This window comes from Pseudophryne corroboree, chromosome 1 (genome assembly GCF_028390025.1).
Source record: "Pseudophryne corroboree isolate aPseCor3 chromosome 1, aPseCor3.hap2, whole genome shotgun sequence".
NCBI classification, from domain to species: domain Eukaryota; kingdom Metazoa; phylum Chordata; class Amphibia; order Anura; family Myobatrachidae; genus Pseudophryne; species Pseudophryne corroboree.
The window spans coordinates 737,770,712-737,787,409 of record NC_086444.1 but is presented as its reverse complement, the minus strand read 5'-3'; the positions used below and the strand labels follow the sequence as shown (position 1 = coordinate 737,787,409).

Genomic DNA, 16,698 nt, shown 5'->3' with positions numbered 1-16,698 from the left:
TGATATAGTTAGCTGACAGCCTCACTGGGGCTGTACAGCTATGGGTGTGCTGGTGTCCTCTCGGTGTGTCTCTTCTCACATACAGTAGGGCAGGCGTGCAATATAACTGGGTGTCTGTGTATGTTATTGTGCTTACTGTGAAACATGGGTAAACACAAGCTGTGCAGTGTATGCCACACCAGATTCTCTCCATTATCATCTGATTCTGTTTCATGTGAACAATGCAGCCAATCTTCATGAATCAGTGAAGGGGCTGGGTTAGAGGGCCTGTCGCCTTACTGGCTAGGATCTCTTAAAATTATGATGTCTGATATGTCATCCCAGCTCACTGCTAATGTACAGAAGACTCTGCTACTACATCAAGCTGTGGCAGATTTAGCTGCTAGGGCAGATGCGGCACAGCCCCCCTCCTCATGCAGGACCACAAAAGCATGGTTTACCTGCACTACTCTCTGATACAGATGAGGATATACAGGAGATTGAAGAGGACATAGACCCCGTTAGTGGGGATCCCAAACCTGCTCTGGGTATTGAACCCCTAATTCTGGCTATATGGGATGTGTTTAAAACTCTCTAGATGACACTGCGTCACAGCAGTTGTTTTTCTTTTTACAAAACAAGCCTAATGTCACTTTCCCTGATTCCGCAGAGTTAGATGACCTATTCAAGCTGGCCTGGAAAAATCCAGACAAAATTCCAAGTGTCCAAAAAATTTGTGAACACTTTCCCATTTGCTCTTGAAGGTAGGAAATTTTGGTAGGAACCCCCAGGGGTTGATGTATCAGTCTCTCGACTGTCCAAAAAGGCGGTGCTGCCTGCCCCGGCCTCCTTTTCCATAAAGGATCCTGGGGATAGGAAAATTGAGACTACACTCAAATCTATTTACATGGCAGCAGGTGTATCGCAAAGGCCGGTCATTGCGGGTTGCTGGATGACTCATGTCTGGGCCACTCAAATTCAGGGGGGCCTCTCGGGGGGATATGCCCTTGGTCACTATGGTGACCCTCCTAAAACACATTCAGGACACTACACGTGTCCTCTGTGATCCGCTCAAGGAGATGGGGAACATTAATGCTAGGACTTCTGCCATGGCAGTGTCTGCGCGCAGGGCCTTGTGGTTGCGTCAGTGGATTGCGGATGCAGAATCCAAACGTAGTGTGGAATTCCTCCCCTTTTCTGGAGAATGGCTCTTTGGTGTTGCGTTGGATACCTGGATTTCCAAAGTTACGGCTGGAAAATCTACGTTTCTCTGACGTCCTAAGTGGATGCTGGGACTCCGTAAGGACCATGGGGATTAGCGGCTCCGCAGGAGACTGGGCACAACTAAAGAAAGCTTTAGGACTACCTGGTGTGCACTGGCTCCTCCCACTAAGACCCTCCTCCAGACCTCAGTTAGATTCTTGTGCCCGGCTGAGCTGGATGCACACTAGGGGCTCTCCTGAGCTCCTAGAAAGAAAGTATATTTAGGTTTTTTATTTTACAGTGAGATCTGCTGGCAACAGACTCACTGCAGCGAGGGACTAAGGGGAGAAGAAGCGAACCTACCTAACAGGTGATAGTTTGGGCTTCTTAGGCTACTGGACACCATTAGCTCCAGAGGGATCGACCGCAGGACCCGACCTTGGTGTTCGTTCCCGGAGCCGCGCCGCCGTCCCCCTTACAGAGCCAGAAGCATGAAGAGTCCGGAAAATCGGCGGCAGAAGACTTCGGTCTTCACCAAGGTAGCGCACAGCACTGCAGCTGTGCGCCATTGCTCCTCATGTACACCTCACACTCCGGTCACTGATGGGTGCAGGGCGCTGGGGGGGGGCGCCCTGAGGGCAATATATGACACCTTGGCTGGCAAATCTACATCATATATAGTCCTAGAGGCTATATAGATGTAAAATTACCCCTGCCAGTATTCCAGAAAAAGCGGGAGAAAGTCCGCCGAAAAAGGGGCGGGGCTTCTCCCTCAGCACACTGGCGCCATTTTCTCTTCACAGTGCAGCTGGAAGACAGCTCCCCAGGCTCTCCCCTGTAGTTTTCAGGCTCAAAGGGTTAAAAAGAGAGGGGGGGCACTAAATTTAGGCGCAATATATGTATACAAGCAGCTATTTGGGGAAAAATCACTCAGTTATAGTGTTAATCCCTGCATTATATAGCGCTCTGGTGTGTGCTGGCATACTCTCACTCGGTCTCCTCAAAGGACTTTGTGGGGTCCTGTCCTCAGTCAGAGCATTCCCTGTGTGTGTGCAGTGTGTCGGTACGGCTGTGTCGACATGTTGGATGAGGAAGGTTACGTGGAGGCGGAGCAGAGGCCGATAAATGGGATGTCGCCCCCTGTGGGGCCGACACCAGAGTGGATGGATAGGTGGAAGGTATTAACCGACAGTGTCAACTCCTTACATAAAAGGCTGGATGACGTAACAGCTGTGGGACAGCCGGCTTCTCAGCCCGCGCCTGCCCAGGCGTCTCAAAGGCCATCAGGGGCTCAGAAAATGCCCGTTACCTCAGATGGCAGACAGATGTCGACACGGAGTCTGACTCCAGTGTCGACGAGGTTGAGACATATACACAATCCACTAGGAACATCCGTTACATGATCTCGGCAATGAAAAATGTGTTACGCATTTTCTGACATGAACCCAAGTACCACATAAAAGGGATTTTATTTTTGGGGAGAAAAAGCAGCCAGTGTTTTGTTCCCCCATCAGATGAATGAATGAAGTGTGTAAAGAAGCGTGGTTTCCCCCGATAAGAAACTGGTAATTTCTAAAAAGTTACTGATGGCGTATCCTTTCCCGCCAGAGGATAGGTCACGTTGGGAGATATCCCTTAGGGTGGATAAGGCGCTCACACGTTTGTCAAAAGGTGGCACTGCCGTCTTAGGATACGGCCACCTTGAAGGAACCTGCTGATAAAAAGCAGGAGGCGATCCTGAAGTCTGTATTTACACACTCAGGTTATATACTGAAACCTGCAATTGCCTCAGCATAAATAGTGCTGCTGCAGCGTGGTCTGATACCCTGTCAGATAATATTAATACGCTAAGACAGGGATAATATTTTGCTAACATTGAGCATATTTAAGACGTTGTCTTGTATATAAAGGATGCACAGAGGGATATTTGCCGGCTGGCATCCAGAATTAATGCAATGTCCATTCTGCCAGGAGGGTATTAGAAACCCGGCAGTGGACAGGTGATGCTGCCTGTAAAAGGCACGTGGAGATTCTGCCTTATAAGGGTGAGGAATTGTTTGGGGATGGTCTCTGGGACCTCGTATCCACAGCAACAGCTGGGAAGAATTTTTTTTTTTTTACCTCAGGTTTCCTCACAGCCTAAGAAAGCACCGTATTTTCAGGTACAGTCCTTTCGGCTTCAGAAAAGCAAGCGGGTCAAAGGCGCTTCCTTTCTGCACAGAGACAAGGGAAGAAGGAAAAAAGCTGCACCAGCAGCCAGTTCCCAGGATCAAAAATCTTCCCCCGCTTCCTCTGAGTCCACCGCATGACGCTGGGGCTCCACAGGAGGAGACAGGTGCGGTAGGGGCGCGTCTCGGGAACTTCAGGGACCAGTGGGCTTGCCCACAGGTGGATCTCTAGGTTCTGCAAATAGTATCACAGGGATACAGGCTGGAGTTTGAGGCGACTACCCCTCGCCGTTAACTCACATCAGCCTTGCCTGCTGCCCTCGGAGAAAGGTAGTACTGGCGGCAATTCACAAGCTGTACTTCCAGCAGGTGAAATCAAGGTACCCCTCCTTCAACAAGGCCGGGGTTACTATTCCAAAATGTTGTGGTACCGAAACCAGACTGTTCGGTGAGACCCATTCTAAAATTGAAATCCTTGAACACTTATATACGAAGGTTCAAGTTCAAAATGGAATCGCTCAGGGCGATTATTGCAAGCCTGGAGAATTTCATGGTATCACTGGACATCAAGGATGATTACCTGCATGTCCCTATTTACCCTCTTCACCAGGAGTACCTCAATATTGTGGTACAGGATTGTCATTACCAATTCCAGACGTTGCCGTTGGTCTGTCCCCGGCACCGAGGTATTTACCAAGGTAATGGCCGAAATAATTATCCCGTACTTGGACGATCTCCTTATAAAGGCGAGGTCCAGGGAGCAGTTGTTCGTCGGAGTAGCACTATCTCGGAAGAGCTACAACAGCACGGCTGGTTTCTGAATATTCCAAAGTCGCAGCTGGTTCCTACGACGCGTCTACTGTTCCTGGGTATGGTTCTGGACACAGAACAGGATAAAAAGGGTTTCTCCCGGAGGAGAAGTCCAAGGAGTTGTTGTCTCTAGACAGAGACCTCCTAATACGTATACAGGTGTCGGTGCATCAATGCACGCGAGCACTGGGAAAGATGGTAGCTTCTTACGAAGAAATTCCATTCGCCAGGTCCCATGCAAGGATTTTCCAGTGGGATCTGTTGGACAAGTGGTCCGGGTCGCATCTTCAGATGCATCGGCGGATAACCCTGTCTCCAAGGGTCAGGGTGTCGCTGTTGTGGTGGCTGCAGAGTGCTCACCTTCTAGGGGGCCGCAGATTCGGCATACAGGACTGGGTTCTGGTGACCACGGATGCCAGCCTTCGAGGCTGGGGGGCAGTCACACAGGGAAGGAACTTCCAAGGCTATGGAAAAGTCAGGAGACTTCCCTACACACAAATATTCTGGAACTGAGGGCCATTTACAATGCCCTAAGTCAGGCTAGTCCCCTGCTTCAACACCGGCCGGTGCTGATCCAGTCAGACAACATCACGGCGGTCGCTCATGTAAACCGACAGGGCGGCACAAGAAGCAGGATGGCGATGGCAGAAGCCACAAGGATTCTCCGAGGGGCGGAAAATCATGTGTTAGCACTGTCAGCAGTGTTCATTCCCGGAGTGGACAACTGAGAAGCAGACTTTCTCAGAAGACACGACCTCCACCCGGGAGAGTGGGGACTTCATCCAGAAGTCTTCCAAATGATTGTACACCGTTGGGAAAGGCCACAGGTGGACATGATGGCGTCCCGCCTCAACTAAAAGTTACAAAGATATTGCGCCAGGTCAAGGACCCTCAGGCGATAGCTATGGACGCTCTGGTAACACCGTGGGTGTACCAGTCGGTGTATGTGTTCCCTTCTCTGCCTCTCTTACCTAGGGTAATGAGAATAATAAGAAGGAGAGGAGTAAGAACTATACTCATTGTTCCGGGTTGGCCAGGAAGAGCTTGGTAACCAGAACTCCAAGAAATGATCTCAGAGGACCCATGGCCTCTGCCGCTCAGACAGGACCTGCTGCAGCAGGGGGCCTGTCTGTTCCAAGACGTACCGCGGCTGCGTTGACGGCATGGCGGTTGAACGCCGGATCCTGAAGGAAAAGGGAATTCCGGAGGAAGTTATCCCTACGCTATTTTAAGCTAGGAAAGAAGTGAACGCAAACCATTATCACCGCATATGGCGGAAATATGTTGCGTATTGTGAGGCCAGGAAGGCCCCAAAGGGGAAATTTCAGCTAGGTCGATTTCTGCACTTCCTACAGTCAGAGGTGACTATGGGCCTAAAATTGGGTTCCATTAAGGTCCAGATTTCGGCTCTATCGATTTTCTTCCAAAATTGAACTGGCTTCACTGCCTGAAGTTCAGACTTTTGTTAAGGGAGTGCTGCATAGTCAGCCCCCGTTTGTGCCTCCAGTGGCACCGTGGGATCTCAACGTGGGGTTTGATTTCCTGAAGTCGCATTTGGTTGAGCCACTTAAATCCGTGGAGCTATAATACCTCACGTGGAAAGTGGTCATTCTGTGGGCGTCGGCCAGGCGTGTATCAGAATTGGCGGCTTTGTCATACAAAAGCCCTTATCTGTATTTTATATGGATAAGGCGGAATTGAGGACTCGTTCCCAATTCCTTCCTAAGGTGGTATCAGTTTTTCATGTGAACCAACCTATTGTGGTGCCTGCGGCTACTTGGGACTTGGAGGATTCCAAGTTACTGGATGTAGTCAGGGCCCTGAAAAGTATATGTTTCCAGGACAGCTGGAGTCGGGAAAACTGACTCGCTATTTCTCCTGTATGCACCCAACAAGCTGGGTGCTCCTGCTTCTAAGCAGACGATTGCTCGCTGGATCTGTAGCACGATTCAACTTGCACATTCTGCGGCTGGATTGCTGCACCCTAAATCTGTAAAAGCCCATTCCACGAGGAAATGGGCTCTTCTTGGGCGGCTGCCCGAGGGGTCTCGGCTTTACAATTTTGCCGAGCTGTTACTTGGTCGGGTTCAAACACTTTTGCAAGAGTCTACAAGTTTGATACCCTGGCTGAGGAGGACCTAGAGTTTGCTCATTCGGTGCTGCAGAGTCATCCGCACTCTCCCGCCCGTTTGGGAGCTTTGGTATAATCTCCATGGTCCTTACGGAGTCCCAGCATTCACTTAGGACGTCAGAGAAAATAAGATTTTACTCACCGGTAAATCTATTTCTCGTAGTCCGTAGTGGATGCTGGGCGCCCATCCCAAGTGCGGATTGTCTGCAATACTTGTATATAGTTATTGCCTAACTAAAGGGTTATTGTTGAGCCATCTGTTGAGAGGCTCAGTTATATTTCATACTGTTAACTGGGTATAGTATCACGAGTTATACGGTGTGATTGGTGTGGCTGGTATGAGTCTTACCCGGGATTCAAAATCCTTCCTTATTGTGTCAGCTCTTCCGGGCACAGTATCCTAACTGAGGTCTGGAGGAGGGTCTTAGTGGGAGGAGCCAGTGCACACCAGGTAGTCCTAAAGCTTTCTTTAGTTGTGCCCAGTCTCCTGCGGAGCCGCTAATCCCCATGGTCCTTACGGAGTCCCAGCATCCACTACGGACTACGAGAAATAGATTTACCGGTGAGTAAAATCTTATTTTCTCCCCTCTGGGGCCCCGCCAGCGAGACGCTCCTACCCAGGGCCGTCTGTCCAGTCCTTTCGATCTCACAGATTTTGATCTGAGGCCAGAGGTGCCTCCAGTGCGACTAGAGGCACCATAGGTAAGTCCAGAAAGCCTGCAAGCAACAGCTCTCAGGAACAGACTACCGCTTCTGCTAAGGACTTAGCATGACGGTACCCACCAACCGCGAGGAGATCTTGAGGTGGGAGCTCGACTGCATCACTCCAGCCGTGTCTGGGAGGCTTCCTGCCAGGATACCTGGGTCAGAGATCTCGTTTCTCAGGGCTACAAGCTGGAGTTTGACAGTACTCCTCCCCAACGATTTTTCAAATCAAGCTTACCAGCTTTGGAGGATATGCAAGTTACATTGCAACAGGCCATCCTAAAGTTGGCACAGTCCCATGTCATTGTTCCAGTACTAATACTGCAACGCAGCAAAAGGTTTTACTCAAACCTGTTCTGGTGCCGAAACCGGATGGTTCCGTAAGACCCATTTTGAATTTAAAATCCTTGAATCCTTACTTGAAGGTGTTCAAGTTCAAAATGGAATCCCTGCAAGCAGAGATTGCGGGCCTGGAAGAACAGAAATTCATGGTCTCCTTGGATATCAAGGTTGCTTACCTCCATATTCCGATTTGGCCGCCTCTACAGGCGTACCTGCGGTTTGCACTCCTGGACAATCGCTTTCAATTCCAGGCACTGTCCACGGCTCCGAGGGTGTTCACAAAGGTGATGGCGGAGATGATGGTCCAGGGAGTTAACATTGTTCCTTACCTGGACGACCTTCTGATCAAAACGAGATCCAGGGAGCTTTTGTTGCTCCATGTCGACCGCACTATCCAACTTCTGCCATGCCATGGGTGGATCCTCAACTTACAGAGTGTCCCACCTGGAGCCAACTCGGTGGTAGCTGTTCCTGGGGATGTTGATGGATACTGTGGCCCAGAAGGTGTTTCTACCATAGGACGAGGCGAGAACACTTCAGGAGATGGTCTGCATGGTGCTCCGACCTGCTTGAGTGTCCATCCATCTTTGCATAAGATTGTTGGGTAAGATGGTCGCCTCCTACGAGGCGATCCAATATGGCAGGTTCCATGCCAGAACTTTTCAGCTGGATCTCGTGAGCAAATGGTCTGGTTCACATCTTCAGATGCACCGGATGATACAGCTGTCGCCTCAGGCCAGGGTTTCCCTCCTGTGGTGGCTGCAGTCCTCCAATCTACTGGACGGCCGGAGTTTCGGAATTCAGGATTGGACCCTACTCATGACAGATGCGAGTCTACGAGGATGGGGAGCTTTCACCCAAGGGGCACAGTTCGAGGGCATGTGGTCAGCCCATGAAAGCCTCCTTCCGATCAACATTCTGGAACTTCGGGCGATCTACAATGCTCTGCTTCAGGCCTCTCCTCTGCTCAAGGATCCAGGTACAGTTAGACAATGCCACAGCAGTGGCGTATATCAATCGACAAGGAGGGACAAAAAGCAGAGCATGCATGCGAGAGGTGTCAAAGATACTCCTCTGGGCGGAAAGAAATGCAAGAGCAATGTCAGCAATATTCATTCCTGGTGTGGACAACTGGGAAGCGGACTTCCTGAGTCGTCACGATCTCCACCTGGGGTAGTGGGAACTCCAGCAGGTCATCAACCAGTGGGGCCGCCCGCAAATCGACATGATGGCTTCTCGGCTCAACAAGAAACTTCCATGGTATTGCTCACGAACCAGGGACCCTCAGACGAGGGCAGTGGATGCACTGATGTCGCCTCTGCCTTACCGGCTAGTCTACCTGTTTTCTCCGATTCCGTTACTCCCCAGGGTGCTCAAGCGCATCAGAAATCTGGGAGTCCGGGCAATTCTTATGGCCTCGGAGGGCGTGGTACGCAATCTTCTGGCCATGTCCGTCGAAGACCCCTGGCCTCTACCACTAAGAAGAGATCTTCAGCAAGAACCGTTCGTCTACCTAGACTTACGGCGACTTTGTTTGACGGCATGGAGGTTGTGCAGAACATCCTAGCTCACAAGGGCCTTTCCAAAAAGGTTTTTACTACCATGGTTCAGACCAGGAAACCTGTGACGTCAAAACACTATAATTATATCTGGAGGAGATATGTCTCTTGGTGCGAGGAATGCACGTATCTGCCTGCTGAGTTTCACTTGGGACGTTTCTTACGTTTCCTGCAGGTTGGTGTGGATAAGGGCTTACGTCTGGGTTCCATTAAAGTCCAGATTTCAGCTCCCTCCATTTTCTTCCAGAAGAAATTGGCAGTGTTGCCATAAGATCAGACCTTCATGCAGGGGATACTCCACATACAACCTCCTTTTGTGCCGCCTATGGCACGCTGGGATTTGAATGTAGTGTTGGAATTTCTACAGTCCTCCTGGTTTGAACCTTTGATGGTAGAAGACAACTACCTCACGTGGAAGATGGTGATGTTACTGGCCCTGGCTTCTGTTCGATGGGTATCAGAATTGGGAACCTTATCGTGTAAAAGTCCGTACTTGGTCTTTTACGAGGACAGAGCTCCGGACTACACAGCAGTTCCTGACGAAGGTTGTCTCTGCGTTTCACTTGAATCAGCCTAATGTGATTCCGTCCAGTTCTGACGCTTCTGCTCCTCCGGAATTATTGGATGCTGTGTGAGCCTTGAAGATCTATGTCAAGAGAACGGCTTGGATCAGAAAGACGGATTCTTTGTTCGTGCTCCTATGATGCGCAGAAAAAGGGTTGTCCTGCTTCCAAGCAGTCCATTGCTTGTTTGATTAGGCTTACTATCCAACAGGCCTATGTGTCGGCAGCCTTACCTGTTCCTAAGTCTCTGGAGGCCCACTCTACAAGATCAGTGGGTTCTTCCTGGGCGGCTGCCCGTGGAGTCTCGGCCTTGCAACTATGCTGAGCTGCTACCTAGTCGGGGAAGAACACTTTTTTTTTTTTTTTTTTTGTTTTTTTTGTGACGTTCTACAAGTTTGATACCCTGGCCAAAGAGGATACCCAGTTTGGACAGGCGGTGCTGCAGCAGCCTCCGCATGTTCCCGTCCGTTCTGGAAGCTTTGGGACGTCCCCATCGTACTAGATTCCCCAATATCCCTTATGGATGCTAGAGAAAATAGGATTTTAATTACCTACTTGTAAATCCTTTTCTCGTAGTCCATAAGGGATATTGGGCGCCCTGCGTTGACTTTTCTGCAGGTTCTTGTTATGTGGTTACCTGTTCAGCTGTTGTGGTTACCAGCGTTGCTGGTTGTTATGTTAGTGGTTTGCTGGTATGTAAATTTCACCACTCTTTGTTATCATATTTCCTTCTCTCAAGTATGTCCTCATCCCGGGCACATTTTTACCTATAACTGCCTGTGGGAAGGGGCATAGAGGGGAGGAGCCAGCACACCCAGTTGAAGAAATTTAAAGCGCACTGGCTCCTTTGGACCCCGTCTATACCCCATCGTACTAGATTCCCAATATCCCTTATGGACTACGAGAAAAGGATTTACTGGTAGGTAATTAAAATCCTATTTTTTGGGGGTCGTTCTCTCTGTACAGTGACCGGGATCCCCAATTAGTGCATGGCTACCGCTGCGCTCGGCACATGTTACTGTTTCCAATTGTAGTCCACGTGGATTGTAATGCATGAAAAAGTTAAAAAAATTGAAAAAAAATAAAATAAATTTAAAACATGTCGACCTACTTACTGTCGACCAATAGTGGTCAACCTAGAGACCGTATACCGGTAATTTGTATCCCAGGTAAGAATATAGAGGGGAACTTTAACCTTTTAAAGAGTTGAAGTAGAGAAGTTGCCAATGGCAACCAGCCGGATTCTAGATACTTCTCTAAAGCTGGGTACACACTGAAGTGACGATATTGTAAACGATATCGCTCAGGAGGATAAAGCCGGGTACACACTGGGCGACCTCGGCTAGTTGGCATTCAGCCGATTGCCAGTGCGTACACTGAACAATATCGGTGTACGATATTGTTTACTGATGTCATACCCCTCACGTCCCGAACATGCAGCTCCAAAATATTAACATTAGCTGCATGTTCGGTAGATGATGAATAAACGAGAATGACCTGCAGGTGTGCGTATCGTTCATTTATACACACTTGCTGATATGAACGATATATTGATCACATCCTTAATATTATTTCATACCTGCCAGTGTGTATGCGGCTTAAAAACTAGCGCTATTGTTTACAATATCGCCTAGTGTGTATGCACCTTAAGTCAGGCCTGGAAAAGTCAAGTACACCCAAAAGCTACGTGTGTGTGTGTGTGTGTGTGTGTGTGTGTGTGTGTGTGTGTGTGTGTGTGTGTAAAATGTATATAATTTTTTTTTATACAACAAAAACGGGTGCTAGTCCAATGTGTACTTAAAGCACTTAAAGTCCATGACAATGACTCAAGCACAGGAAAATCCACAAATTTGGGTTGACCAATCTCATCCAGATGCACACCAACTTCTCCAACCTAAAGAGAGACAGAAGCGCCTCCTTGTGCAATAATGTGTTGACACCACTAAAGTGTGTATATTCCAAACATAGGTGGACCCGTACCAAATTAAATATTTCAAAAGGCTTATCTCAGGTTGTTGTAATGATCCACACGAGGTCCTCAGCCATATGAAGTTTAACATTTATATAGATCCAGAGTATGTAAAAGATAAAATATAAAAACAAACATAGTGTAATCCAGATAACAAACAGGACACAGGAACATAAGTAAGTGCCCGTACATATATTCAGAGAAATTAAAGCTTATCTGAATAGCGGCAAACAGCATTTATCGCCCAATGCGTTTAGTCTGGGAGGAACTGTGCCTCATCCTTCTGACTTCCTCAGGGGTAATGACAAATCTCCTGTGCTGGCGTGTTTTTTTTTTTTTTTTATAAGGCAGTCCATTAGCATACTTGATTGGTAAATAAGGAATACATCATGGCTGAAACAAGATATCCTGAGAGAGCAGGAGGGAGTATGTAAAGAGAGGAGGTTTGAGATGTAGGGAGCAGTGGAGTTAGAGAGGGCCTTGTATGTGAGGGTGAGGAGTTTGAAGAGGATTCTGTTGTGGAATGGGATCCAGTGCAACTTTTGGCGGAGGGGAGTGACAGATGTGGAACGGCGGGAGAAGTGAAGTCTAGCTGCAGCGTTGAGAACAGATTGGAGGGCAGCGAGATAGGAACGTTAGAAGCCAATGAAGAGAAGGTTGCAGTAGCCGGGCCGAGAAATGATTAGTGAGTGGATAATCAGTTTGGTAGCATTCTTGGAAAGGAACGGCCTGGAATCGACAAGATTAAGCCAGAGATTGAATGGGGTAGGGGGGTGAAGGAGAGGGTGGAGTCAAGGTTGACACCCAAGCAGTGAAGTTGGAGAACGGGGAAGATGATGTTGTCAACAATGCTAAAGAGATTGGGGTGGGGGGTTTGAAGACTCTGTTAGGGGGGGGGGGGGGGGGGATTATGAGTTTGATTTTGTCCAGGCAGATGCACAGAAGCAACGGTTGGTGAGGTGAAGCAGGCATGGACAGTGGTAGAGAGGCCAGTGGTCTGAAGGGTGTGGAGAAGAGGATGATTATGGTGTCGAAGGCCGCAGAGAAATGTGGTCCCTAGATTTGGTTGAAAGTAGGTCATTGGTGACCAGTGTAATTTTTGTTGATAAAAATTTTGACTAAAAGTAATCATTAGCAACATTTAATGGCTAAAATTCAAAACAGATCCACTGACTAAATCTTGACTAAAACAAAGTGTAAAAAAAAAAGAGGGACTAACATGACTTTAAACCAACAACAATTTTAAGTAATCAAGGGGTAGATGTATAAACCTGGAGAAGGCATAAGGAAGTGATAAACCAGTGATAAAGCAGTGTTAAGTGCAAGGTGATAATGCACCAGCCAATCAGCTCCTAACTGTTAATTTACATATGGGAGCTGATTGGCTGGTGTGTTTATGACCTTGCACATATCACTTGTTTATCACTTACTTAAGCCTTCTCCAGGTTAATATATCTGCCCCCAAGTGAGAGATAAATTTACTAAGGTGGGAGTTTTTTAGAACTGGAGATGTTGCTCATAGCAACTAAGCAGATTCTATTTGCCATTTATGCTATGGGCAACATCAGGTCGACAAAAAAATTCCACCTTAGTAAATTTACGCCTAAGGCTAAACCTAAATGTAAAATCCTTGTCATAATGAACACTGTTGGTGACTTTGACCAAGGCAGTTTCGGTGGAGTGACTTGGGCGAAAGCCAGATTGGAGAGGATTAAGGATGGAGTTGTCAGAGGTAGCTGAGGTGAGACTTTATAAGCCACTCAAGTAGTTTGAAGGCGAAAGGGAGAAGAGAAAAGGGGCGGTAGGAGGTGGGGACACAAGATGAGAGACTGGACTTTGTCGCCGTGTTGGGACAGAAGGAGCACAAGGTGGATTAGCCAGGGGGAGCAGGTGGTGGGCTGCAGCTGGGAGATGGAAAAAGATTTCATGAGAGATTTCAATTTTGGAAGAGAAGGAGGCAAAGTTAGTCGCAGTGAGGAAGGAGGGGTTGGGCGAAGGAGACTGTTGAAAGTACCAAAGAGGAGGCAGCAATTATTATGCCCCTGTGGAGTGCAAACCGGAAGTAGGATCTCTCAGGGCCGTGTGTGGAACTGGTGTCTGTAGATTAAACATACATAACAACTGAATGTTTTCTTTTTTTCAGGTAATGCTGGGATTATTTTTATAAACCGTAGGTTAGAGTAGATGTATTCAACATGCAGCACTACCGATGCTGTGGAAGTACACATCTGAGCATGCCCTGCCGCAATCTTGCTATTAGGGCATGCTGGGTTGTATAGTTGCACAGCAGCAGGGGGTCCGAATGTTGCATAACCCCTTATTTAGAGTAAATGTACATTACAACACCTGGTGTTCACGTTTTTGGTGTTTATTTTTTTAGGGTAGGGTCTGAATACTAAGCAGGGCATATTTTAGTTGTGAAAGGCACAATTTTAGATGGATTCAGCACTAGAGCTAAATAAAAATTATTTATGGGAGGCGGTCAAGATCCCGCTGGAAGGGATCCCGGCGGTCAAAATACTGACGCCGGAATCCCGACCAGCACAATCCCGACATATTCTCCCTCCGTGAGTGTCCACGATACCCATAGAGGGATAATATAATAGTGTGCCGAGCATAGCGAGGCACCGTGTCCGCAGCGTGGCGAGCGAAGCGAGCCCGCAAGGAGCCGCGTTCTGCTCGCTACCCCTGTCGGGATTGTGTGGTCGGGATTCCAGCGTCGGTATTTTGACCGCCGGGATCCCGTCCAGCGGGATTTAGTACTGATCCCTTATGTATATAGTCAATGTGTAACATTATATGTAATATAATGCCCTCAAGTCAAAACATCATCACCAATTGTATACAGCGATGAGCAATCCGCAGTATTTGTTCATAGACTCAATCTTTCACATTCAGCCCCAATAAAAAGTAATAATCCAAACTTAAAACAGAAAATTAGGAAGAGATGATAGGAGTGATCAGACCTTCTGCTTACAAAAGCCAGTAACAGAGAATTTTCCCTCTGTGGTGTGCACGTCTGACATGGCGCACATACTTAAAAAGACACACTGTAGTCCGGAGACAGAGAACAGTGTAACATGGTGTCGCCTATTTATCACTGCCACACAAAACATGCAGCCATCACCGTGTAACACCAGCACCAATGTGGCAGAGACATGAGCTGTGACCAGGGGCCCAGAGAAGCTTCCCCGTGCTGTCCACATGCTGGTCTGATCCCAACACTTGGTGCCAGCAGGGCAATAACTGCCCCTGGAACACAAGCTCGGTGCACGTACTGCGCGGACATAGATGGGGGAACAGGCAAACCCAGCTAGCCTCTCCCTAACAAGTAAAGGAGGTTCACCTCTTCTCGAACTCCTACAATGTTGATTTGGTACGGTGGTTAGCAGTGTGTTCAGTTAAGGGAAGGGCTCATTTCTCGGTTTTAAAAAAAAATAAGTCAGGACGAAGTGCCTCACTAAAAAAGACTAACGTGAACACTAGTCACTTCTGCCGGCATCTTACATGTGGTAATGGCTACTGATTGAGGCTAGTATTTAAGGTGGATTGTGATTTTTGTTTCCTTCATGTGGAGGCGAGACTTTACATAGGGTTGGGACCTGACCAAGATATGATTATCATATTGTCATGGTTCATCTGTGAGCAAGTTGTATGCCGGTTTGATGAAAATAAAGAAACACCATAGTGGGTGCTACCTGTTTTTCTTGATTATAAATCATACCACCTGCCAAGGTGACTGTGTCGCTGCAACCCAGTCTGCAGAAATGATGTTAGGGCGGTGCCGACTTGACCGGAGCTATTATATTAAAAGCATATACATTTCTATATCTCTTATCCCAGTCAGCACTATGTTTGAGAGACGAATGCTACTTATGCAGCCTGAAAATAGACGTTGGTGCTTGTACACTTTCCCCGAATGCTTGTGGACTTGTGTAGTTGCTGCCCAATGGATCAGTATTCTAAGGTCTTGTGCTGCGTTCATTTACTGCATATAGAACCTTCTGTAGGTAAGGAAATGTGCTGACATATGCTGATTTCTTTTGTCCTGCAGCTTCCTTTATCTTTGTTGAAAACTGCCCAGAACCACCCAATGGTAAGTTAACTTATTTAAAGTAATTACGTTTTATTTTGTTGCATAGTAGTTGCTATCTGCTGTTGGATTATGGATCAAAGGGTCGACAGTCAGAATGTCGTCAATGTCTAGGTTGACACCAAATTGTCGACATGCACAAGCTCGACATGGTCAAAAAGCAGACACATGAAGATGTTGAAATGAGGGTTTTTTTATGTTATTTTGGTGTCAAAATATCCCTTCCAGCACGTGGTCCCCTCGTATCTTCGAGCAAGGTGCTTCGCTCGGCACAGGTTACCGTTTTCGAATTGAATTGTAGTCCACGTGGATGGTGAAGTATGAAAAAGTCCTAAAAATAAATTTAAAAAATAAAAAAACCTCATGTCGACAGTAGTGAGTGTCAACCATTGTCATGTCGACTTTTTGACCACATCGACCATATGCATGTTGTTCATTTGGTGTCGACCTTTTATCTGTTGATCTATCATCTGGATACCCTGCAGTTGGCCTAACTAAAACTCATTAGACACCTGAAGTAGACTATGGCTTCCAGTATTTACTGTTTTCTCATGAGATGAAATCTCATCTAATTTATTTCTAACGACTTCCTTGCCAAATGATGCACACTAGCGCCTTCAAGAAATGCTTGGCGCTTTCAGTGGCATCAGGGCAGCATTGGGCAAGCACTAGTGATGTTGCTGATATAAATAAGGAGGGAGGTTTGGATCAGTATGCACAGTGCTATGGTATATGCTTGCCTTTAAGAACCTGGCAACATTAAAGGACACTTCAGTTGCTTAATGTCTGTCAAGGGTTGTAAAAAGAATTTCATTTGGTAACCCAGAACTTTTTTCATTTATTTCCTGTTCATTTTTCGATATTTTGCATGATTTCCTTCTCTGAGATTACCTTGTGGGGTTGGGGTGTGGTGTGTGTGTGTGTTTTTTTTTTTTTTTTAATGCGTAGACCACGATGAAAAGCAATATGACACGGCATTATTCAGGGATCCTATAAATGGCAAACTGCAGGTTGTGAGGAAAATGGAAATGCCAATATAGGTAACAGGGCATTGGCCTACTGCTATGGCCTATGTTCCCCATGGTATTGAGCGCACAAATACTTAACATTGTTCAGGAGAGTTACTGATCCATTCTTCTAAAAGAGAGTCACTGGTCGATGGTGGTCGGGGATTGT

At 47.4% G+C, this 16,698-nt stretch overlaps 1 protein-coding gene across 1 annotated transcript in view; it reads left to right on the top strand.

Annotated features, from left to right (window-relative positions):
- Positions 1-16,698, top strand: part of LSM4 (LSM4 homolog, U6 small nuclear RNA and mRNA degradation associated) — a 79,867-nt gene that overhangs the window by 14,445 nt on the left and 48,724 nt on the right. The window contains exon 2 of the mRNA XM_063916299.1: positions 15,484-15,525. Coding sequence (XP_063772369.1) covers positions 15,484-15,525 — 42 coding nt within the window. The remainder of the gene's footprint in view (positions 1-15,483; positions 15,526-16,698) is intronic.